General features: G+C 42.5%; 1 protein-coding gene across 2 annotated transcripts in view; it reads left to right on the top strand.

The window, feature by feature from the left end:
• bcor (BCL6 corepressor) overlaps window positions 1-21,832 on the top strand; it is a 47,585-nt gene that overhangs the window by 20,157 nt on the left and 5,596 nt on the right. For both annotated transcript variants that reach the window (XM_073844062.1, XM_073844063.1), the window contains 4 exons: window positions 3,528-3,829; window positions 6,175-6,453; window positions 18,530-18,696; window positions 19,386-19,531. In XM_073844062.1, the coding sequence (XP_073700163.1) occupies window positions 3,528-3,829; window positions 6,175-6,453; window positions 18,530-18,696; window positions 19,386-19,531 (894 nt within the window). The remainder of the gene's footprint in view (window positions 1-3,527; window positions 3,830-6,174; window positions 6,454-18,529; window positions 18,697-19,385; window positions 19,532-21,832) is intronic.

Raw genomic sequence — 21,832 nt, forward strand, 5'->3', positions numbered from 1 at the left:
TGTGTGTGTGTGTGCACGTGTGCCCAGTTGCGTGCTAATGGGAGGCTAATATCCCCCAGATGTCCCTGTCAAAATCCGTCTCCCACCGCGCACACACACACTCTCGCTCTTCAGCCGAGGGAATTCGTAAGCACACGCAGGCTAATTTGTGTTGTCTATGACGAGGTGTGAGAGACCAGACACGCATGCCAGTGATGCACGACTCTCCGTTGTAAGCCCCAGGGTGTGTGTGTGCGCGTTTTTTAGCACACACACATCTGTTGATTTTTAAAGGCATTAAGGTCTTTGCTCCCCTTTTGCTAATTGAGTGATTCACTTAGGTTGCAGAGCACGCACACTTCTGCGTGTATGTGTGTGCGTGTGGGGTAGGTGCGGTGAATCCGGTCTCAAGGGTTCTCGGGGTAGGACTTTAATTAGCCTGTTGAAGGAGAGGAGCACTTTACGCAGGCTGGAACAGTTTGCCCATGAGGATGGGTTCTTGTGCGCAAACACACGCGCACACACACCGTTGCACAGTTGGTGGTCTGCGTGTTGAAAGGTTCTGTAAGGTGATTTTGTCTTGGGCCGATCTATTAGATTCACCAGTTTCATCTCTGCCAAACTGAATCACTGTGGAAAATGCTGACGTGTGGTGAATCTAATTCTGTGGTCAGGTTATAATTTTATGATAAATTTGCTGCTTGTGTAAATTTGTGCATGTTTGTGAATATTGGTAGTATTTTTTTTTTTTTTTTTTTTTTTTTTTTTCTCTCCAGTTAATGAAATGTGCACTATATTTTAGTGGTTGTAAATGAGAAGTATTGTTTTTTTTTGTGGTACACAATTTCTAATGTTTATTTTACACTATTTATTCAGTTCACCAACGATGTGAAAATACACAATTGATAGTGAATTAAAGGGAATGTAAAAATGTATGCAGTGTTCACTCAAATTCACTAGAAGGTAAACAATACTTGGAATAATGCAAATTATTTTTCTTATTTCGCTAAAAACGTACAAAAAAATTACCAAAAACTCTACCAAATTTAAAACAATGTAACAAACAAATAGAATAGTTTTTTGTTATTTTAGTTTTTAAATGTATCTGTTAATAAGGCTGTTGGAACCTTTTTTTGTGTGTGTTTTTAGCAAAAATCTGATTATTGCCCAAATTTGATACTGGCCTGGCTGATATTTATTGTACATTTTTCTTATTTTACTGAAAATGTAACAAAAATGTAAAAATTTTACCAGATTTGAAACAATGTAACAGACAAATGGAAATTTTGAATATACAGTAGTCAACATTCGAAGTGGATCCAAAAAGTTAATCAAAGTTGTCCTAAGACAAAAACGGGTATTGTTTTGGTTTTAGGACAACTTTGATGAAAGGTTTTGATCCACTTCAAATGTTGACTACTGTATACTGTTAAAAAAATGCATGTCTTGGTTTTATTTTATTTATTTATTTATTTTTTGGCTTTTAAAAATATCTGTTAATAACGCTTTGAGAACTTTGGTAGCAAAAATCAGGCCCAAATTTAATACATGGTCTGAGATTTTGTAAACAAATTATTTGACCCAAAATTCAACCAAATTTGAAACAAAAAATTGAAATTTTTACTATGTACTGTTAAAACAAACACTTACCTTGTGTTTTAAGTTTTTTTTTTTAGCTTCCAAAATGATCTGTTAATAAGGCTGTAAGAACTTTTGAGGCTGTAAATTTGATAATTTGATACTTGGTCTTGATCTGACAAATTATTTTTCTTATTTTACTAAAAAATTACCAAACTTTAAACAAAAAATTAAACCAAAATTAACAAACAAATTGAAATAATGAATGTGTACTGTTTAAGCAAACAGTGTTTTTTTTGTGTTTTTAGCTTTTAAATGTATCTGTTAATAAGGCTGTGAGAACTTTTGCTAGCAGGCTATCGCCCACATTTGATAATTTGATACTTTGTCTGGCTGATATATATTGGTGTTTTGATAGTTGGTAGTGCGTGTTTTTGTTGGCTATGTGGTCTTCTGTCTTTGGCGTCCTCTGTTCTTCCTTGCATGCGTGTGAGAGAGATTTCCTCTGCGCGGTGGGGCTCTCGCTGGCGCTGTGTGTGTGCGCGCGACTGAACGGGGAATATGATGAATAATGGAACAGATGTGGAGCGTGCTCGGTTTCTCTCTCTCTCCCTCTCTCGGCCTTGCGCTCACCCTTTCATCGTCTCTTTCCCTCGCTGCTGCATTTCTCTCTCTATTCTTCCACTTTTTACGTCCGTCCGTCATTTCTCCTTTTCTGTTCGCTGTTGCTTCCCTTTTCATTTGATTTCCCTCTCTTATCTTGCTCTTCCTTTCATGTTTTCCCTCTTTACTCTTCCGTCCTTCTCTGCCGGTTGATGTTATCGCTTAAGCTTGCCTCTTTTGCTCGAGCTCTGGTCACGTGACGCAAAATAGAAAGCAGACGAGGGAAAGGATGCATCAGTTTTGGTAAATCTTTTTTTTGTCCTTTGTCCGTCCCTCATAAGGCGGTCAGCCTGCTGCCGTTCATACTGCTGTCAGTCTGATTTACCTAACAAGAGCTTCTGTCTGGTTTGATATGCATGTGTGCTGCCCGTGATGAAATCTCTAGTAAACGCACAAGAAGTAAATCACAAATTTGTGTTCTTGCTTTTTTTTGTGCGTGTTGTTTCCTTTCAGTTATATTTGCTGTGAGATTTATTGCGGAATTTACGATAAAAAAGTTGGTTAGTACATGCAATTTTGTGGCTGCAGATTCTATAAAAAAAAATTTGACCGTAAAATTTGCAATATAATAACTGTATTTTATATATCTTCCACTCTTTGAATGTTTATTAAATATTGTCTTTTTCTTTCATTTAGCTGAATTCAGCGTAATTTCTTTTGTATTTGTTCGTTCCGCTGTTTTATTAATTCTACTGTAGTATTCTCGGCTAATATTAACACATTTTACAGAATTTTTACATAGATTTTCCTCCACAATCGGTGCAGAAATATTTTAAAATATTTATTTGTAAAATATTTCATTTCTTTCATTTAGCTGAATTCAGCTCCATTTCTTTTCATTCTACTGTAAAATTCACAGCTAATTTTAATATAATTTGCAGAATTGCATAGATTTTCCTCAATCAGTGCAGAAATTATTTTTAAATATTAATTTTTTAATATTTTTTCTTTCATTTGGCTGAATTCAGCTAAAATTCTTTACATTCTACTGTAATATTCACAGCAAATCTTTATGCATTTTACTACATTTTAGCAAAATTACTTTGCTTTTTCACCACAATCAGTGCAGAAATGGCACAACAAAACTAAAATGTTAAACTATGCTAAATTCAATTGATTTTTGACTTGAATTCAAGTTTTTTTTATTCCACTGTAAAATTCTTAACTAATTTTAATGCATTCAACTAAATTCTTAAATTTTGCAAAATTGACCACCACAATCAATGCAAAACCAGCCCCAAAATGTTCAGCTTTTCAGATGTCAGCATGAGCGTAATAACAATCTTTCTCTTTCTCTTTCTTTCTAGCTGTTCCCATTTTCTCTGACGGCTTTTGCACCGATTCCTTACGGAAGTTCTCCTCGATTCCATCTCACCTCTCAGACAAACGACAGCGATTAAAAGAGCACCGTAAGTCACTGGGATCCTCCTCGCCCTCTCCAGACCCCGACGGCACCTTCCCGTCTCGTTTGCGCCGGCACGGCGACCCTGAAAAGCCAAAGGGCAAGAGGCAGTGCAAGACCAAGCACCTCGGCCAACAGGAGCGCAGGATGCTGGCGCAGTCGACCAATGAGGAGTGTCCTGAACTCAGCCCCGCCCACCAACACAAGGTAAGAGCTGCGGCACATGTGGGTGTGATGACAGAAGGTCGAGGCGCTCGTTTATCTGTCCTTTCTTTGTCTGCGCACACGCGAGGCTAGCGGTGCTCTTTGCTTTGGCTCGCAACCCAAGCGTTCTCCATGGGCTCAGCGAGGAACCGTTTAAATACGTGTCTCCAATCACAACAATGTTAATCATCCCAATTAGGGAAGCACCGCGGCTCTCTGGGACGGCTCAACGGACACGGGAGGGGGTCATAGCGTGTGTGTTTAGAGTGCGGTTGCTTTGACCTCCTCTCGCGCTGAAAGGCAGACTCCCAGCGGAGAGGCGCAACCGAGGGGGAGGGGAGAAGTGAAGGCCGGGTCAGAATTCTGGTCTCTTTCTCTCTCCGTCAAGGAAAATGATTCCCCAGTGAACTCGCTGTGCATTCTTTAAATAACACAGCCGCCGTTCTCCCCGCTGCCATCTCGCGCACACGCACACACACAAACGTAGCCTGCGTCATGCTGCCGAACACAAAACACACACACCTTTAGTCCACAGCGTTTACAGCAGACAAACACACTCCTATGAAAATATTATGTTGTTGTTTACACAATACAGTGTGTGCGGGTTTACCCAGTTTGCAAAGTGAACTACTTTTTCCGAAACCTGCCTTTGGGGACATACGGGACATCCTCAATTGGGAAAAATGGTTTATGTGTCTGGTGGTTTGCTGAAATGTTTATATTTATCCTTTTACCCTTTTTATGTTTTATTTATTAACTCCAAAATATTGATGATAATGATTATAATATTTATAATACACACATTTCTTCTAATTCTTCCTATTATTAATAGTATATCAATATATAAAAAAAATATTATTTTATAATTTTGATAAAATAATGAAACAATTTAATAGTGCTAATAATTGTTGTTATTATTGTTGTTATTATTATTATTATTATTATTATTATATGCATATTTTCTCAATTTCTTCTTATTGTAAATTAGTGCTGGGCAATGATTTATCATGATTAATCGCATTCAAAATAGAAGTTTATATATATCAGTACACACATATATAATATGTACAAAAAATACTAAATAAATAATAGTATTTTTATTCATTTTATTTCATTTATTTATTTTTTAAGATTTTTTGCCTTTATTATGATAGGACAGTGTAGAGATAACAGGAATGAGGTGGGAGATAGAGAAAGGGGTGGGATTAGAAAAGGTCCTCGAGCTAGGAATCGAACTCGGGACTCCCGTAGCGTAACGACGCTATATGTCGGCGAGCTTCCTACAAGGCTATTGGTGACTATTAATTAATATTTTTTTTCTTTTTTTACATTAAAAAAACACATTTAAAATATAAAGAAATATATATATATATATATATATATATATATATATATATATATTTATACAGTAAGGATTGGATTAACTTGGCTGATCTATATGTCCTCATTCAGACAAGCAAGAAAACGCCACATCGTCATATTTTAATCAACTTGTTTTCTCTCCGCTATTACGGACCAGGCAGAGCTGCATATATGTGTGTGTGTGTGTGTGTTTACTCTGACAGCTGCTGTGCTGTGGAACTCCTCTGGGGTGGGTGGAGTTCCCGCCCCGATCACCCCCCCCCCCTTCCCGACCTTCAGTCTGCTCGCATGAACTCACGGCCTACACACACACACACACACACACGGCTCTCATCCGCCCGCCCTACTGCGCTCCACAGATAGAGAACTCGCACACGGAAGGCTGGAGAGATAAAGCGAGTGGGAGAGAGCCAAAGTCTTCCGTTGTTTCCTGTTTAACTTTCCCTGCCGGGGGAACACGCTCGCTGACGGATCGGCGTCCGCAGCTTTCCATCCAGCTCGCAAACAAGCGCGCAGCCTAGAGCCCAAAACAGAGCAGCGCTTGTGCACGTTTTTCTGTTAAAAACGCGTTTACGGATTGTACTGGTGTAAAAAGTGTTGGACAAAAATAACATTGCTGACCATGCGGGGCGTTGTGTGTGTGCGAGGAACCGCTGTTGACAGTCATACTTTTGTTCTTGGTTTATAGTGGGAAACAGCGTTTCCTGTACTGGCGTTCCACAACTGCAGGGAAAAAAAACACGTAGGAACAGCTTACAATTTCACATTAGATTTTCTCAAATTTCAGTCTCTCTGATTATACCGCAGCGCCGACTCTGAACTTGTCGCTGTGATTAATTAGCGCTCTATCCCGGCTGTCTCTTGGCACCAAGCGAGCGTAGCTCTGTCTTTATCTTTGCAAAGAACGTCCACCTTTCCCTGTTGACTTGAAAATCTGTGTGATTTCCAAAACCTTGTATAGTAACGCATTTTTATTCCCTCGTCAGGTGGTGAAACGTTCCATCCAGAAGCAGCCAGCAGCTCTTTCCGAGTACGAGTCTTCTCCGGTCAAGCCTCGTCCCCCTTCCCCTGCCTACCAACCCGTGGCGCCCCCAACCCCTCCGTGCGCCGTTTCGGATGTACCCGTACCTCCGGTTGCCCCCGCACCTCCAGTGTCAGCGGAGCTGCCAGTCAGCAGGCCCATGCCGCCGGAAGCGCGGCGACTCATCGTCAACAAGAACGCAGGCGAGACTCTACTGCAGCGAGCTGCAAGGCTGGGATATGAGGTAAGCGCGCATTTGCGCGACCGTCTCTCTCTCCGGCTGCCCTCTCCTGCTCTCTTCGCATCTCATTATTTCTGCGTGAGACTGAGTCTGACATCCGAGAGCCCCTGACAGGCACAGAGCGATCGCTTGGCGTGCGCATGCACACACACACACACACACACACGCTGTTTTTTTTTTTTTTTTCTCTCTCTCCCTTCCCTCTTGCGACGCAGCCTCTCGCTCGCACACACACATACGCGCCGTCTCATCTCTTTCTCCTTTCGGCTTTTGCACTCCCACTCAAACCTTTCTCGCTCGCATTCATTCCCATGTTTTCACGGGCGTGCTGTTTCTCGCGCTTTCTCCGTTGCGTCCTTGCTCTTTCTCTCTGTTGAACTGGAAAACCTTAACCCTTTGCACTCTGTCTCTGATCTTGTAGCCCGGCTTTTTTGAGTTTTAACACAATTGTCGGCAAAGCGTTTGGCGTTTTTGTACCCCTGCAGCACTTTTAAAGGGAACCCTGGGTAGACTTGTATGGCTTAATATAACATAAATGATATCTCTTGCTGAAATGTGTAGTATATATATTAGACTATGGGGGGTGCCATAATTTTTATTGCGTAGAACGGTTAGCTATTTTTAGCGCTACACAACTCGGAAAATAAAATACTGATACGATGACCACAGCTATGGAGAGAGCTTACAAGTGGCGATGGATATAAGCCTAGACTTAAACCAAATGGCGTACGATTGATTTTTCTCCACAAGGAGTTTGATATCGAGTGGAATCTGCACTGAGAAACTCCTTCAGTGGCTGTGGCGTCATGACAAGTGACGCATGTTGAGCTGTGGTCTACTAAAAGCCTTAAAAGCATCAGGGCCAAAGTGGGGAGAACAAAGACGTGGGTCTTTAGGAAATTTTATTTGTCGTCAGGCATCTTCGCATTCTTTTCTTCTGTTCTTATAGCTAGGAAAGCAGTGAAGACTTGCATCGCTTCTCTTGTTGCCCTCCGATTGAAAATTACGACCAAAAGCTGCACAATGTGGCATCATATCAGTATTTTATTTTCTGAGTTGTGTATTCCGAGTTGTGTTGTGGTAAAAATAGCAACAGATATGTCAGTAGCTCACAGAGTGCAACCGTTCTACATAATCAAAATAATGTTGCCCCCCATAGTCCAAAATATGTATAAAACAATGTGAATTTTTAAAATAACGTAAGTCTTTCATGTTTTTTCTACTACATAATTTGTTATTTTAAGCCATACAAGTCTTAATACCCACAGTTTTCTCTAAAGATGACGTGAAATTGCAGCACATTTGTAAACTTGTTTTTGAACAAAACTGAATATGTATAGTAAATATCACTGCATGTAATTATTAAAATTTGATTGGTTCATTCCTTAATGTTCTAGCACTCTATTATGCGACAAATTTAGCACACTTTTTCTTGTCTCAAACTCTATGAAAACACTTTTTTTTTTTTCAAATAATGTGCACTGATGATTTTTTTTTTGTTTATGGCATTTCAGATTTCATGTTGTCTTTAAATATCACCATTTTGCCATGCAACTGTTTAGCAGATTCCCTGTTGTTCTGGAATCCAACGGTATTCCGCAGTTCTGGAATACGGTGGTTCCGCGGGTTCTGGAATGGCGCGGCGTTCCGTGTCCAATTTGTGCAGATTAATGGGGAGCTGGATTAGTTCCGGCAGTGCGTCTGAAAGGACTGGCACGGAGAACAGGAAATGAGCGATTACTGCTGCGAGCGCATGATTTCTCTCCTTCCCCGGCCCTCCCCCCCTTCCTCTCTCTTGCTCCGCATCGGTGCCTTGAATTCCACTAAAAGGGAAAGTTTCTTATTGCATTTTACGGAGCATTTTTTAGCATTGAGGCAGTGGTGCCGTTCCAGAATAGAACACGCTCTTGTGGTGTTGGAATCAAGCTAGTTTTACGCTTAGATTTTTTTTCCCCCCCCTCCATCTGCTATTTTCCGCTTCTCTATAACGTGCATCCACATGTGTCTGTGGGTTTGTTTTTTCACAACTAGGGATGCCACGTTCCATTGTGCTCTATTCCTTGCTGTGTGTTTTTGTGTTTTGTAAGTTTTGTGCTTGAAGTGGCCACCACACGCACGTTTGTAGTTCCCTTCCCCCGACGTCTCTTGTTCTTCGCTTGTTTGCGTTTCTTCACCTCCCCTCAGCTCTCAAGCCAAGAGTTTTACTGCAACACACACACTCTTTCATTACATTCCGCCGGCGCTGACGTCTCGCTTGCGTTACGATGCTGCTTATTTACACTTGTGTTTGGTTGTTGCCTCCTTCTTTTATGACTCAGACAAAACTGGCCTTTGTGTGCTGATTGAAACCTATCGTTATGTGTGTGTGCTTTGTGTGTGAAAAAGCCCTATCCATCTCTTGCTCTCTCTCTCTCTCTCTCTCTCTCTCTGTGTCTGATTCTGCTGCGGTTGCTAGACTCTGTCGGTAATTCTGCTCTCAGGCAGAATGGCTCTTTGCCATTAAGGTCCAATCAGCGATCTGACAAGTGCTCTCCGTAATCTCCACGTTAATTAATCATTCGGCTGAAGGTGCTAAACACGCGCTGTTTTAAGCCATTAGCCGCCCGTTCCGTGCACCTCCCGATCTCTCGTTGCCCAAACTAACGCCCGCCATTAATGGCCCACTGAAATGGAGAGCGTTTTTTTTCTTCATTTCTAACCACAAAAAAGGCTGACGGTTCTCACATAAAGGAATTAGCATTTATACATTTTATAATTTGTTGTTGATTTAAAAGTCTAATTTTTGATTTGAACTCACTTTTTTTTATGAACAACAGTTTAGCTTTTCTTAAATAAGGTTTAGGTTATGAATAGCTAAACACCGTTTACAAAGAGCTATATTGTTAGCCTACTATGAATAGCTAAACATTGTTTAAAGTCCCCAGGTTATCTGTAAACTAGTGCGCTCCAAAACAATAACACAATTCAAATTTGGAAGATATAAGCATTCAAAACTTAGTCTCTCACTTTCGCCAAAATGGATGGACGATTCTGATGACATCATCCTGCACTTCAGCTTCTTATCAGATTTTCTTGTCCAATCAAATGCTCCCTAGAACTTGAAATGTCCCACCCCTACACTATAAATAGACATTGAAGCTGTGGCTGAAATTAGTCATTTGTACAAAGACTTAGTATTTTCTGTATGGTGATTAACATGTAGCGCGCTATATTTAGGTGATGGAGAACAATTCGGACGGTGTAAATATGCTTTACATTGGGGCGAATGAAGTATGGTTTCGTGTTTTGTCATGCGAAATGCTGCAGCGCGATGTGGCTGAGATTAGGAGAAGAAACGGTTAGACAGCACTGTTTTGCTTTGGTAACAGTTTCATTTTGAATCTAACGGGGAGTCTCTTGGACTGTGGCTATCATAAGCTGTCAAATGCAGCTTTACGGAATTCAACCAATGGCTTTTGCCAAGCTTTGAAATAAATGAAACCCTATTAGCTATTCTAAAAGGGGGGCGGAGCTTCTCAATTTGTCCCACCCTGGACTGTTTCAGTTCAAATTAGGTCAACAGATAGAAGGCACTTCGGTGGACCTTTAAAAATATCTAAACTGTTCTTTACTAAGAAATGAACTATGTGTACAATATGAGAACTATCCACCTATTTCCTCAATGTGGAAGTAAGTCTATGGGTGAGACTTCCAGTTCATTAGCCGCCGTAGCGAAATAACGAGAGGAATAACAGCATACAGTAAAACTGTTTGCACTACAAACCAGTGTGCTCACGATTAAGATAATACATTAAAATATTATGGTAAGACACACCAATTTGCAATATCAAGCAGCAGAACAAGCTGTTTTTAGCTGGAAGCGGATGAGACCGGAAGCCACACCCATAAAATGTACAAATGGCCCCGCTCACTCTTACAGGAAGAAAAAGGTGGATATGAATAGCTCAACCTTGCTAATGAAAAACTAAATGTTTACAAATAGCTCAATTTGTCATCAATAGCAAAACTATTTACTTATTGACACGTTTGTAAATTGTATAGCAAAACAGTTTAAAAATATTTAAATTGTATCTACCAATTGCTAAACTGTTGTTTACTGATAGATAAACGAATCATAAGCTGATATCTAAACAGTTAATATCTGCATTTTCTGAGAAGCAGAACAGTTTACAATTAACTTTAGTTATTCGTATAATTCAGCTTTTTTAGCTACTAGCTACATTTTTTTTACGAATAGCTACATTTTTCAGCTATAGCAAATCTGTCTGAGTGTAAACACCAACAATTAAGCAGTAGTGTGTAGGAATAGTTTAACTTCTTTTGCTGGATAAAACATTTCCACATATATATTTTACTCTTTATTATTAACTGTTTATGGATAGCTGAACTGTATTTTAATAACAACCAAGTTTTTTTTTATACTAATAGCTAAACAGCTTTTTTTCTTCTAATGAGCTTTTTCCCCAGATTGCAGAGCGCTACAGTGTTCCGCTAGCGGTGGATTTTCTCGAACGCTTGTCGAGAGCGTGGGCTCTCGTTACCGCTGAGTCTCAGGGCTTTGTGATTTTCCCCGCTGGCGCTCGGGGTCTAATTCTGCTCTAATGGCTTTATAAATGCGCTTGGTGACATCGGTTAAAGGCGGCTGTTCTCGCGGGGCTGTGCGTGCGCCACAGATACGGTGGGGGAGCGGCAGAGCGCGCAGCAGAGGGCACTCGGCGCCGATCCGTGCGGCGTGTGTGTGTGTCAGACGAAGCGAGATAAAATGTAATCCTTCCCACCCTGTTTTCCTCGTCTCTCTCTCTCTCTCTCTCTCTCTCTCTCTCTCTCTCTCTCGCTCGTTCTCCTCCCCCTCTACACCCTCACGTCGGCCCTTGGCAGGTGGGGACAGACCTTCCGTCCGCGTGTGTTTTTTCTGTCAGTCGACAGCGGCTTGTTTTTCTAGTCTTCGCTCGTTCCGTCCCCCCTCCTTTCCCCTCCCGCGCTCCTGCCTCAGACAGGAAGCCGCTCTCTCGCTGTGTGTGTGTGAGAGATAAGCCGCGAGCAACGCACTGAGCTGCCAGCGCGCTCTGTCTCTGTGTGTGTGTGTTAAGCCACGAGCAGCTCCGCGGCGCTGCCAGAGCTCGGAAATATGACATGACTGCGCGGCCGAACCTTTCAACACAGACCGCGGCAGCTGCTCTGTTTGTGTGTGTGTGTGTCTCAGAGCGCTGGAGAACGAGAGTTCACACACTTAAACGTGGCACTCCATCTCGGTCCCAGCGCAACTGCAGTAAACATGCAAACGGCACGTAGTTTTGCGCGCGCTCTCGTTTCCATTTTCTCATGGGCTCGCACCTTCAAAACAAACCGTTCTTGGCTTGATGAAACTCCCGGGCGCCTTCGAGCGGTTTGCTGTGTGTGTGTGTGCGCGCGTGTGATTGAGTCATTTTGGCTTGCATTTCAGGCATTAACCGAGCGCAAGTGGAAAAACCTGCGTGTTTTCCACAGTTGACTGCATGAGCGTGTCCGCTGGTCAGGCTGTCCGTTCAAGGCCGCGTACTAAGGATTCCGTGCATGCGGATCTTTTGATCTAGATGGCGACGCAAAACAGCCTGTGACCTGAAATAACCCTGTCGCATGCATTGACTACAATTTAATCTGATCTAAATTCCTATCAGATTATTTGCAGTCTGCATATTTTAGGAAAAAAAGTTGAGTTTATTTCATAGTTCACCCCCAAATAAAGCTCTGTTGTCATTTACTCACCTTGGTGTGATATTTTAAAGAAAATATAAAGATATTTTGAAAAATATCTTAGCGTATTTTCCCTCATCAAATGAAAGTAAATTGATTTGTCAATGTCGTTTTGGACCCTTAAAGGGAACCCTAGGTATTAAGACTTGTATAGCTTAATATAACTTAAATTAAGTCTCTTACTGAAATATGTAGTGGAAAAAATCCACATCGTTATATACATATTTTGGACTATGGGGGCGCCATTATTTTGATTACGTAGAACTGTGGCACTCTGTGAGCTACTGACACTGAGCTATGCTATTTTTACCACAACATAACTTAACTTCAAAATAAAATACTGATGGAAAGAGCTTACAGGTGGTGATGAATATAAGCGTAGGCTTAAACCGAATGCAGTACAATGGATTTTCCCCACAAAGAGTCTAAACGCACCCAGATATCGAGTGAAATACGTGGCGTCATGACAAACGTCGCCATGTTTACATTGTTCTTAAGCTCTTTCAGTATCTGTGGTCTACTAAAAGCCTTAAGGTGCGTTCACACCGGACGCGAATGAAGCGGCAAGCGCGAGTGATTTACATGTTAAGTCAATGCAAAGACGCGAATAGCCATCCTGCGGCGCGAAACGCGCGAATGAGGCGGCGCGAAACGCGCGAATAGCGCGAATGGCGCGGCGCGCATTGAGCGTTCAAGCGATTGCCGCGCCATTCGCGCGAGTTCAAAAATCTGAACTTCGGCGGAATTCCGCGCCGCGGTAACCAATCAGGAGCTTGCTCTAGTAGTGACGGAGGCAGAAATCCGAAACAACAATGGCGGACAAAATCACCGTTGCTGTCTGTGGTTCCTCGGAGCTGTACGATACATCTTTGGACTTTTGTAGAAACAGGAATAAAAGGGATCTTGCTAGGAATAAAGTGAGTGAAGAGGTCGGACAATCTGGTTAGTTTTAAAAAACGCTCTTTACTCAATTTAACCTACATATACATACATATTGAGACTACAAGCAAGCTAAAGCTGGCAAATTGAGCTCATTCACCTATTTTACAACTACTTTCCCGCTGACGAGTGGCAGAAGCCCCTCCCTTGACGCGAATTCGCGTCTGTTGTGAAGAAAATGTCACGCGCGAATGACGCGAATTTTACCGCGCGAATGGCGCGAGTAAACTCAAATGTTCAAGCGTTCAACTACGCGCGAATAGCGCGTTTTTTCCGCGCAAGTCGCGTCCGGTGTGAACGCACCATTAAAGATATCAGGGCTAAAGTGGAGAGAACACAGACGCAGGTCTTTAGCAAGTTTCTTTTCTCGTCGTTTTATGGCTAGGAAAGCAGTGAAGACTTACTTTGCTTATGTTGTTGCCCTTTGACTGAAAAGTACTACAAAAATTCTGATGTGACGTCATTTTTAACACAATCCTGGCAAAACGAAGTTCGTTTTAGGAGTTCAAAATGGCTTGACAAAGCGACCTTGCTGGAAAAGACCTTTGTACTACCATTGGTGTGCTCCGCCTTCTTTCACACGGAACTCTTCTCTGGGATTATTTCATCTGAGTCCTTGGAGATGAGATGTCCGTGGGTAAAAACATGAACACAGTGGAGAGCTGCTTTATAGTAGCAAATAAAGTTGTACTTCTGATGAATTAAGACACTGACACGTTTAATGCTGTTGTGCAATGCTCACGTATTTCAAAATTAATTTTACCCCTAAACGAAGAACGAAAAGGAACTTTTGTTTTGAGTATATCAGTGCCTTTATTGACTGGTCAATAAATTGTGACACAATTTTCATTTTTGGGTGAACTATCCCTTTAAAAGCAGTAGTGTTCATGTGTGAATGTTTGCAGTTTAGTAACCAGCAGAAAGTGTGTATATACAGAGGGTCAGTGAGGCGTGTGTGTCGCGCCCTGTTTTGTCACTGTCTGCCAAGCCTGAGCAAATAGCAGGATACAGACCTTCAACTCTCAGAGTGACGGCAGTTATATCTCGCAGTCTTGGCCACAGACGCCTCCCGACCGCCCAAAGTCCGTTCGCTGACTGTTTGATGCACACTGCATGTGAAGCTGGAATGTATTTTTTTTTTTGATTTGGCAAGCGCAGGACTGATTGGTTGACTTCTTGCAACTTCTGATACAAAGAGTACTGGGTTAATGCAATGATTGCTTTCTGTGGAAGAACTTATCACTGCAAGTTCTTTGACAGATATTCAGATATTATTTAGGTATATTCTATAGTCAGACAAACCTGCCCTAAATGGCATGTAAAAACAAACTGTGGTTTGCAAGCTGTCGCTTAGTCAAAGGTCTGGCTGAGTGAGACATATCACGTATGCGTTCACACTCGTCCGCACGTTCAGTGCCGTCCTGGCCGGCTGTCAGGGAAATTCCTGATCCGTTAATGATGCGCTTCTTCTGTGGAGGCCACCTCAACCCTTTTCCCTCTGTTATCACAACTCCCACTCCAGCCATGGCTCTCTCAATTAAAACCACGCTGAGGGAGTTTCGGCGCTCCCTCTCTCTCCCCTCCTCATATCCTGCTCTTTCTTTCTTGTGTCGTTTTTTTGTCTGTCTCTCTCCCTAGCCGCTCACTTTCCGATGCAATGTGACGTCTGCTCAGTCTGAAGGCTGTTTTTTCCTGAGTTGCATGTAAAATTAGAACATTCGTCAGCTCTGTGCGTAGCCAGAGGATCATTAAGCAACCGCTACACATTAGGCTCTCTCAAAATTTGCACAAAACTGCTTCAATTCTGTCTTGGAGACAGAGCTTGAGAATTAACCTCAGAATTAATTAATAGAGGTCTTATGATTTTGAAAAAACGATTTTAATATAGTTTATCAACTACCTCTGAATTTGAAAATTTGTCATATACTGCATCAAATTCTGAATTTATTATAAACTGCTTTAGAGTTCCAGAATTTTAACTACCTTAGAATTTGGTATCTCTCCTAGAATGGTCCATTGGACTTAAAACTACAATTTCAATTGTTTCTATTTTATAACTCTTTATCAACTGATTTTGAAGTTCTAGAACTTTCAACTGCTTCAGAATTCTATAATTCAACTGCATGTGAACTCTAGAATTATTTGTCAGCTGTCGTAGAATTCTGTGACTTAATGAAGAGTTTCAGAATTCCACAAATATTGAGCAACTGCTTGCAAATTCTAGAACTCTTAGCAGTCTTGGGATTCTGAAAAGGTTTCTCAACTATCTCTGAATTTGAAAATTTGTCATATACTGCATCAAATTCTAGCCCCTTTTCAACTACATTGTACTTTCTGAATTTATTAGAAACTGCTTTAGAGCTTCAGAATTTTTTAAAAGTACCTGAGAATTCTGTAACTGCCTCTGAATCAAAGAACATTTTATGAGTGGTCTTAGAGTTCTGGAACCCTCTCTAAATTGCCGTAGAATTCTTGCCTTAGAGTTGCTTCTTGGACCTTTGAAATTCTAGACTTGAGTTTGAACTTGAATCACAGGTTTGAAGGGGGGCTGCCAGCATCCGAATTTGACTCCAGACTAGCATTGACCCAGACTGGTTTCAGTTCAGGTCTGCCTTGTAAAGCTTCCCCTTCTTTTTCCTGTCTGAGTGTCTTTTCTCCCTAAGCGAGCTGTAGTTCTTGCTCTTTTATTTTTTATGATGTGGGTTGAGTTGACTAGGCTTTGAGGTTGTGGTAAAATGGTTGCACGTCGGGTTCAGTCTCGAGCTGGCCTGCGTCTTGTTTTGTGGGATTGCTGTTGTGAAGGGGTTAAGTGTCTTGAATGATGCATTGATTGCAGTTGTTAGCTGGGAGTCGTTTTAGCAGGGGACAGCGGGGGAGGAAACGCTACAGCAAAGAGCAGTTCTGAGGAGAAAATCACGACAAATCTTTTTCTCGCTAGGCTGTGTAACACGGCTTTATTGTCTGTTTAATGTAACACTCAGCTCTCCTGCCTGCAAACATCCCCACTGAGGAACTCCCTGAGGCAGGAGAGAGAGAGAGACCTCACTGGAAAGGGAATGAGGCGATGGAAACATAAACGGAAATAGAGAAATTCTCCCTTGAACCGCGGCTCGCTTTCGGTAATTGAGCGTGATAGGTGTGTGTGTGTGTGTGTGTGTATGTTTTACCTTCCATGTGTTTTGGTCCACCTCTCCAGGCTGACGGGAGCGAACATCCGCGCTGGAGCGAGAGTTTCCCGTTTGGGCTCGTTAACGGCTCGGCGCCCTTGCTAACGGCTTGGGTTTTTTTCAGTCGTGCCGGCGGCATGCCGTATCCTGGATACGGAGCCGGCGGGAAGTGCGAGGCAGAGCTGCTGGCAGCAGCGTGGGGCAGGTCGTACCACTGTGCGACTCCGTCGGGGGAGGGGTTGAATGTGCTCTCTGAGACGCTGCCAGGGTTGAAGTGCGAGCGCTACGCCTCCTGAATCCTAATGCCCTCATTCGTCTGAGCGCCGAGCGGACACCGGCCCTCCCCTCTCCAGCCCATCTGTGTGTGTGTGTGCGCGCTTGTTTTTGTTGCCGCCGTGCATGAGGAATCGGCTCGCGGTGATGGATGTGGGAGTTCCTTTAAATCCGAGCTTGCAGAAGAACTCTCCAATTAATTTTGCAAGGGCTCTCTGTAATTCCGGCCTCTTCCAGACATTGTTCTTAATCAGTGTACGGGAATGGCGAGAAGCGCGAATGGGACGATGCATATTGATAGCTTTCTATGTGTATCAACTGCTAAGCAATCAGACTTGCAACTTTTGCCTGATGGATGATAAAATTAGCAAAATTGAGCTATGTTCTCAGATCATAGAATTCTATATTCTTTTGAATTGTCCCAGCACAGAACATTCTAGGAACGTTGACGCCAATAGCCTCGTGGTTATTGCGTCGACATGCCGGTCACAGCGACCCGAGTTCGGTTCCTGCCTTGAGGTCCTTTATCGATCCCGCTTCCTTATCTCCACCCAACCTCTATATTCCTATCTCAATAAAATGCATAAAAAGGCCATAAAAGTTACTTAAAAAAAGAACACCCTAGGAACCACATAGCAACAAGCCAATGAGCACTTGGAACACCTTAACAACCAAATAGCAACATGCCAACCATTGCTTAGAATGGTTGCTTGGGATTTCTGAGCAGTCTTTGGCATGTTGCTATGTGGTTGCTAGGGTGTTCTGAATGGTTGTTAGAACACCCTAGCAACCACATAGCAGCATGCCAATGCTCAGAACACTCTAAAAAAACACATGGCAACATTTCGATTGTTGGCATGTTGCTGTTTGTTTAGGGTGTTCTGCATGGTTGTTTACATGTTCCTTTTTGGTTGCTTGGGTGATAGGTTGATAGAACACCCTAGCAATTTCATAGCAACATTCTAATGCTCAGAACACTCTAAGAACCACATGGCAACATTTTGATTGTTGGCATCTTGCTGTGTGGTTGCTAGGGTGCTCTGCACAGTTGTTTACATGTTCATTTTTGGTTGCTAGGGTGTTCTGAGTGGTTGTTAGAACACCTTAACAATCACAACAATATTCTAACACTCAAACAACCACATGACAACATTTTGATTGTTGGCATGTTGTTGTATGGATGTTAGGGTGTTCGGTGCCGTTGTTTAAATGTTCCTTTTTGGTTGCTAGGGTGTTCTGAGTAGTTGTTAGAACACCTTAGCAATCACATAGCAACATGCTAATGCTCAGAGCACTCTAACAACCACATGGCAACATTCTGACTGTGTGGTTGCTAGGGTGTTCTGCACAGTTATTTACATGTTCCCTTGTGGTTTATTGGGTGTTGTGGGCTGGCACCATTCTAAAAAACCTAGAATTTTATGATTTGAGATCCTTCAAGCAACCACATTGAAATATTCTAACGACCGCTCAGAACACCCTAGCAACCACATAGCAACATTCTTAGCATTTTGTTGGGATCTTTTGGCTTGGGTTGATGTTCAAAGGCCTCTCTGGTGAGACTTCCAGACCCATCTAGGCACAAATATCTTGGAGGTGTGAAAATATGAAAAAATTGTGTCCAACACAACCATCACGGCAGCCGGTTTCGCACGGGCAAACATCGCTCACATTTTCCCCACCTTTCGAGTTGCTCCTACACTGCTGCTGCTTGTAGACTCATGCACACACACACAGTGCCGTCTCAGGCGTCTCGTATAGAAAGTGAACAGCAGGCTCGGGGCAGGATTCGTCTGTAAAGCCCCTGATACCTCACACATCAATAATCAGCTCTGGGCGGAACTGTCTGTCTGCTCTCTGCCCGTCTCTCTCTCTTTCTCTGCGCTCTTTAATGGTGTTTAATGAATTTCATTCCTCGCTGCACCATAGTAACCGCTCGTCTTCTGTCTCTCTCCCGCTCACTGTAGGAGGTGGTTTTGTACTGTCTGGAGAATAAAGTGTGTGACGTGAATCATCGGGATAATGCGGGTTACTGCGCGCTCCACGAGGCCTGTTCCCGCGGCTGGCTCTCCATCGTACAGCACTTACTGGAGCACGGGGCCGACATCAACTGCAGCGCACAGGATGGCACCAGGTAAACATGCACGCATTCATGATATCACCTAAATAGCATGCAGGACCAGTTTCTATGACTTCCTCCGCTTTCGTCACACTGCATTCGAGAGCATGTGCGTGCCGCCGCGGCGCGGATAATTACACGTGCACGCACGTGCTGACGCGCACACACTCGATGTCAGTAATTATATGTTTGGTAATAATGGCTTTACAACAACAGAAGAGGCCGAGAATCTTAGCTCGGATAATTACCGCAAGAAGAGCAGATTAGGCGTGTGAGATCCCTGTCTTCGCTATACACTTAAAAATCCAATTTCGTTTAGCGTTCCGATTCCTGTCGGAAAGATGAATGACGGTGACAGGTTTTAATGACTGTTTTATTGGGCAATGGCTGCAGATAAAATTAAGGTAATTATGGACAAGTGAAGTAATTGAACTGTTTTAGCAAAAAGAAAATCTTACAATTACTAACAAAGGTAAAATTTATAAAATAAAGTGTTCAGTTTTTAACACTATTGGCAGATGGATTGTTGAAAAGCTGAATAAAAATGTACCCAGTTTACCTATTAATAAAATATTTTAGTCTTATTGGGAACCATTTGTCAGTGCACATTATTCTAAGGAATATCTGATGGATAAAATAAATATAAACTGCATTATAAATATCTTATTTTTGTGAAGTAAACATTCTGGTCTTTCTTCTGACAGGCCTCTTCATGATGCTGTGGAAAACGATCATCTAGATGTGGTCCGACTGCTGCTTTCATACGGCGCCGATCCGACTTTAGCTACCTACTCCGGCCGCAGTTTGCTGAAGATGACCCACAGTGACATAATGGAGTGTTTTCTGTCCGGTAAGAGCGCGCTGTTCCTCTCTTCCACCTCTATTCCCAGAATTTCCCTCCTGTAGCAGCGGAAGGTTCGGCTCTGCTTGGCTATCTGGTTACTAAGCAACAGCTGGAGCGGAGGAGAAGCCTTTAGCACCGGCAAATCAGCTTTCCCTGAAAGGAGATTATGTGTGTGTGTGTGTGTGTGTGTGTGTGTGTGTGTGTGTTCGTCCGTGTGCGTGTCTTTATTTGGTCTTGTGCGGCGTGCCTGTTTTGAAAGGGTGTACGGGTTTGTCGCACGCAACGATATTTGGAAAAGCTGGGTTGTATTATTGAAACTGTAATCTGGGCCTAATCTGGAGCTAAATTGGGGTATTTGTTTTTATGGTTTTGGAAGCTTTTGACATCATTCTGGACCTTTGATTTTAATCAGCTTGATGTGTTTTTTAAAAAAATTCCTGGCCGTTTCTGAAAGGCCAAAATTCTTGAGTTAGAAGCTTTGTAGAAACTGCACTGGACGATGGGACTTTTCATTTTGCGTGAGTGATTTTTTAAATTTATTTATTTATTTTAAAATTGGGTTTTACAAATCTTAAATTAAGGTAAAATTTAGTCGTTTTAAAGCGAAAGCATGTGATTTGCAGCACCAGAATTGAAACTTGTTTGAAAACAGTCATTATTATGCCAAACTCTTAGGCCGCCTGTCGTAGGTCAGAAAATTGGACATGTACCACAACCAATTTATCCCATTGTTGCTATATCAGGCTAGTTTTACACTAGTGCACAACTTCTGCTATGGTTATGCCTGTCATGCACACTACTTTTGAAAACACTGCAGACCCCATTTTAGTTTGAAGACTCTGAGGTTGTATTTCAGTGGAGATGGACCAAAACTGAGAGTAATCTAAATTATGGCATGGCAGTGAAAACGGCAATGTAGACGAGGACCGTTTTCATTTTAAAACGCAGTTTTAAAACAAAAACGCACTAATATAAACAAGCCTCAGTCCACTTAAACAAAAAGAAACTGCAATTCCATTTGGTGCCACTAGTGGTCTAAAAATCACTCGCTAAATACTTAAAGCATTTGTATGTAGTTTAGCCTATTTTTGCGACTTTGGAGCCCCCCACAGTTAAGTGACTGGAATTCATTGTGGTAATTTGTCTTTTTTGTTTTGTGTCCTTTGTGGTTTTTAAAAATCGATTCACACTTTTTGCTGCAGTACACACTCACTGAACTTGCATACTGCCAGAACAGACATTTGGTGGGAGCTTGAGACAAAAACAAAAGCCATTTGCCTATTAAAAGTCAGTGTGCCATCAGAATGATTTTGAAAAACAAAAACGTAGAGTTGCTTCAAAAGCTTTGTTTTCAAAACTGTGCAAACGTAATGCTAAACCTGTTAAATATATACGGTTTGCCAGACCAAAGACTGATTTTCTGGCAATTTTGCACATTTTTGTTAAAAATAACACAGAATATTCCTTAGAGTTGTTTATACCATTAGCGTTTATCGTTAGCAGAGCACTGACCTTGTCATTGCGCTGTTTGCCACCCATTGTGTGTAGAAGCAAAGTTTTAATGCTCAAGGTTAGACGTTCGCATGGAAAAAGACAAGCTGTGCTCCGGGTGCATGTGAAGATGGCATCAAAGGAGACGTGGCATTTACCGAGACGGCCTTTCCTGTGTTTGTGTTAACACTGACCCCTCTCGCCCGAGCACAGCCTCGCCGTGACTGTCCGAAGGAGACGCTCTCTCTCTCTCTCTCTCTCTCTCTCTCTCTCTCTCTCTCTCTCTCTCTCTCTCTCTCTCTCTTAGTGACAGTAGTCGTGTTTTTCGAGGCACGGCTTGATTAATGGTCTGAAAGTTTCGAGCTGAACTAGAGGGCATCGCCAAACAATTTGTACACAGCCGGCGTTTGTTCTTGACGGCAGTCGCAAGTTCTTTCACCTCCAAAGCCGTCTTAATACGTACGTGCTTGTGTGTGTGTGCGGATTAGCTTCAGGGCTGCCAGTTAAAGGGCAGCTCAGTCACATGGTGGAGGTTCACACTGACTGGCTGCGTGTGTGTTTGATTATGCATGAGTTCGTGAGGCAGGAAAGAGCTCGGCCTGGAAGCGCAGGGCAGCATATTGTGTGTGTGTGTGTAAATCAGCAGGCTTGTCCCGTTCTGCTGTCTGCTGTGCTGATTTAAAGACCCTCCCCAAATTTGTTTTCCCTCTGTGGGAGCCTTCTAATCAACCACCCTCTCTCTCTCTCTCTCTCTCTCTCTCTCTCTCTCTCTCTCTCTCTCTCTCTCTCCCTCTCTCTCTCTCTTTCTCTGGGTGG

This window comes from Garra rufa, chromosome 7 (assembly GCF_049309525.1).
Source record: "Garra rufa chromosome 7, GarRuf1.0, whole genome shotgun sequence".
In the NCBI taxonomy this organism is placed as follows: domain Eukaryota; kingdom Metazoa; phylum Chordata; class Actinopteri; order Cypriniformes; family Cyprinidae; genus Garra; species Garra rufa.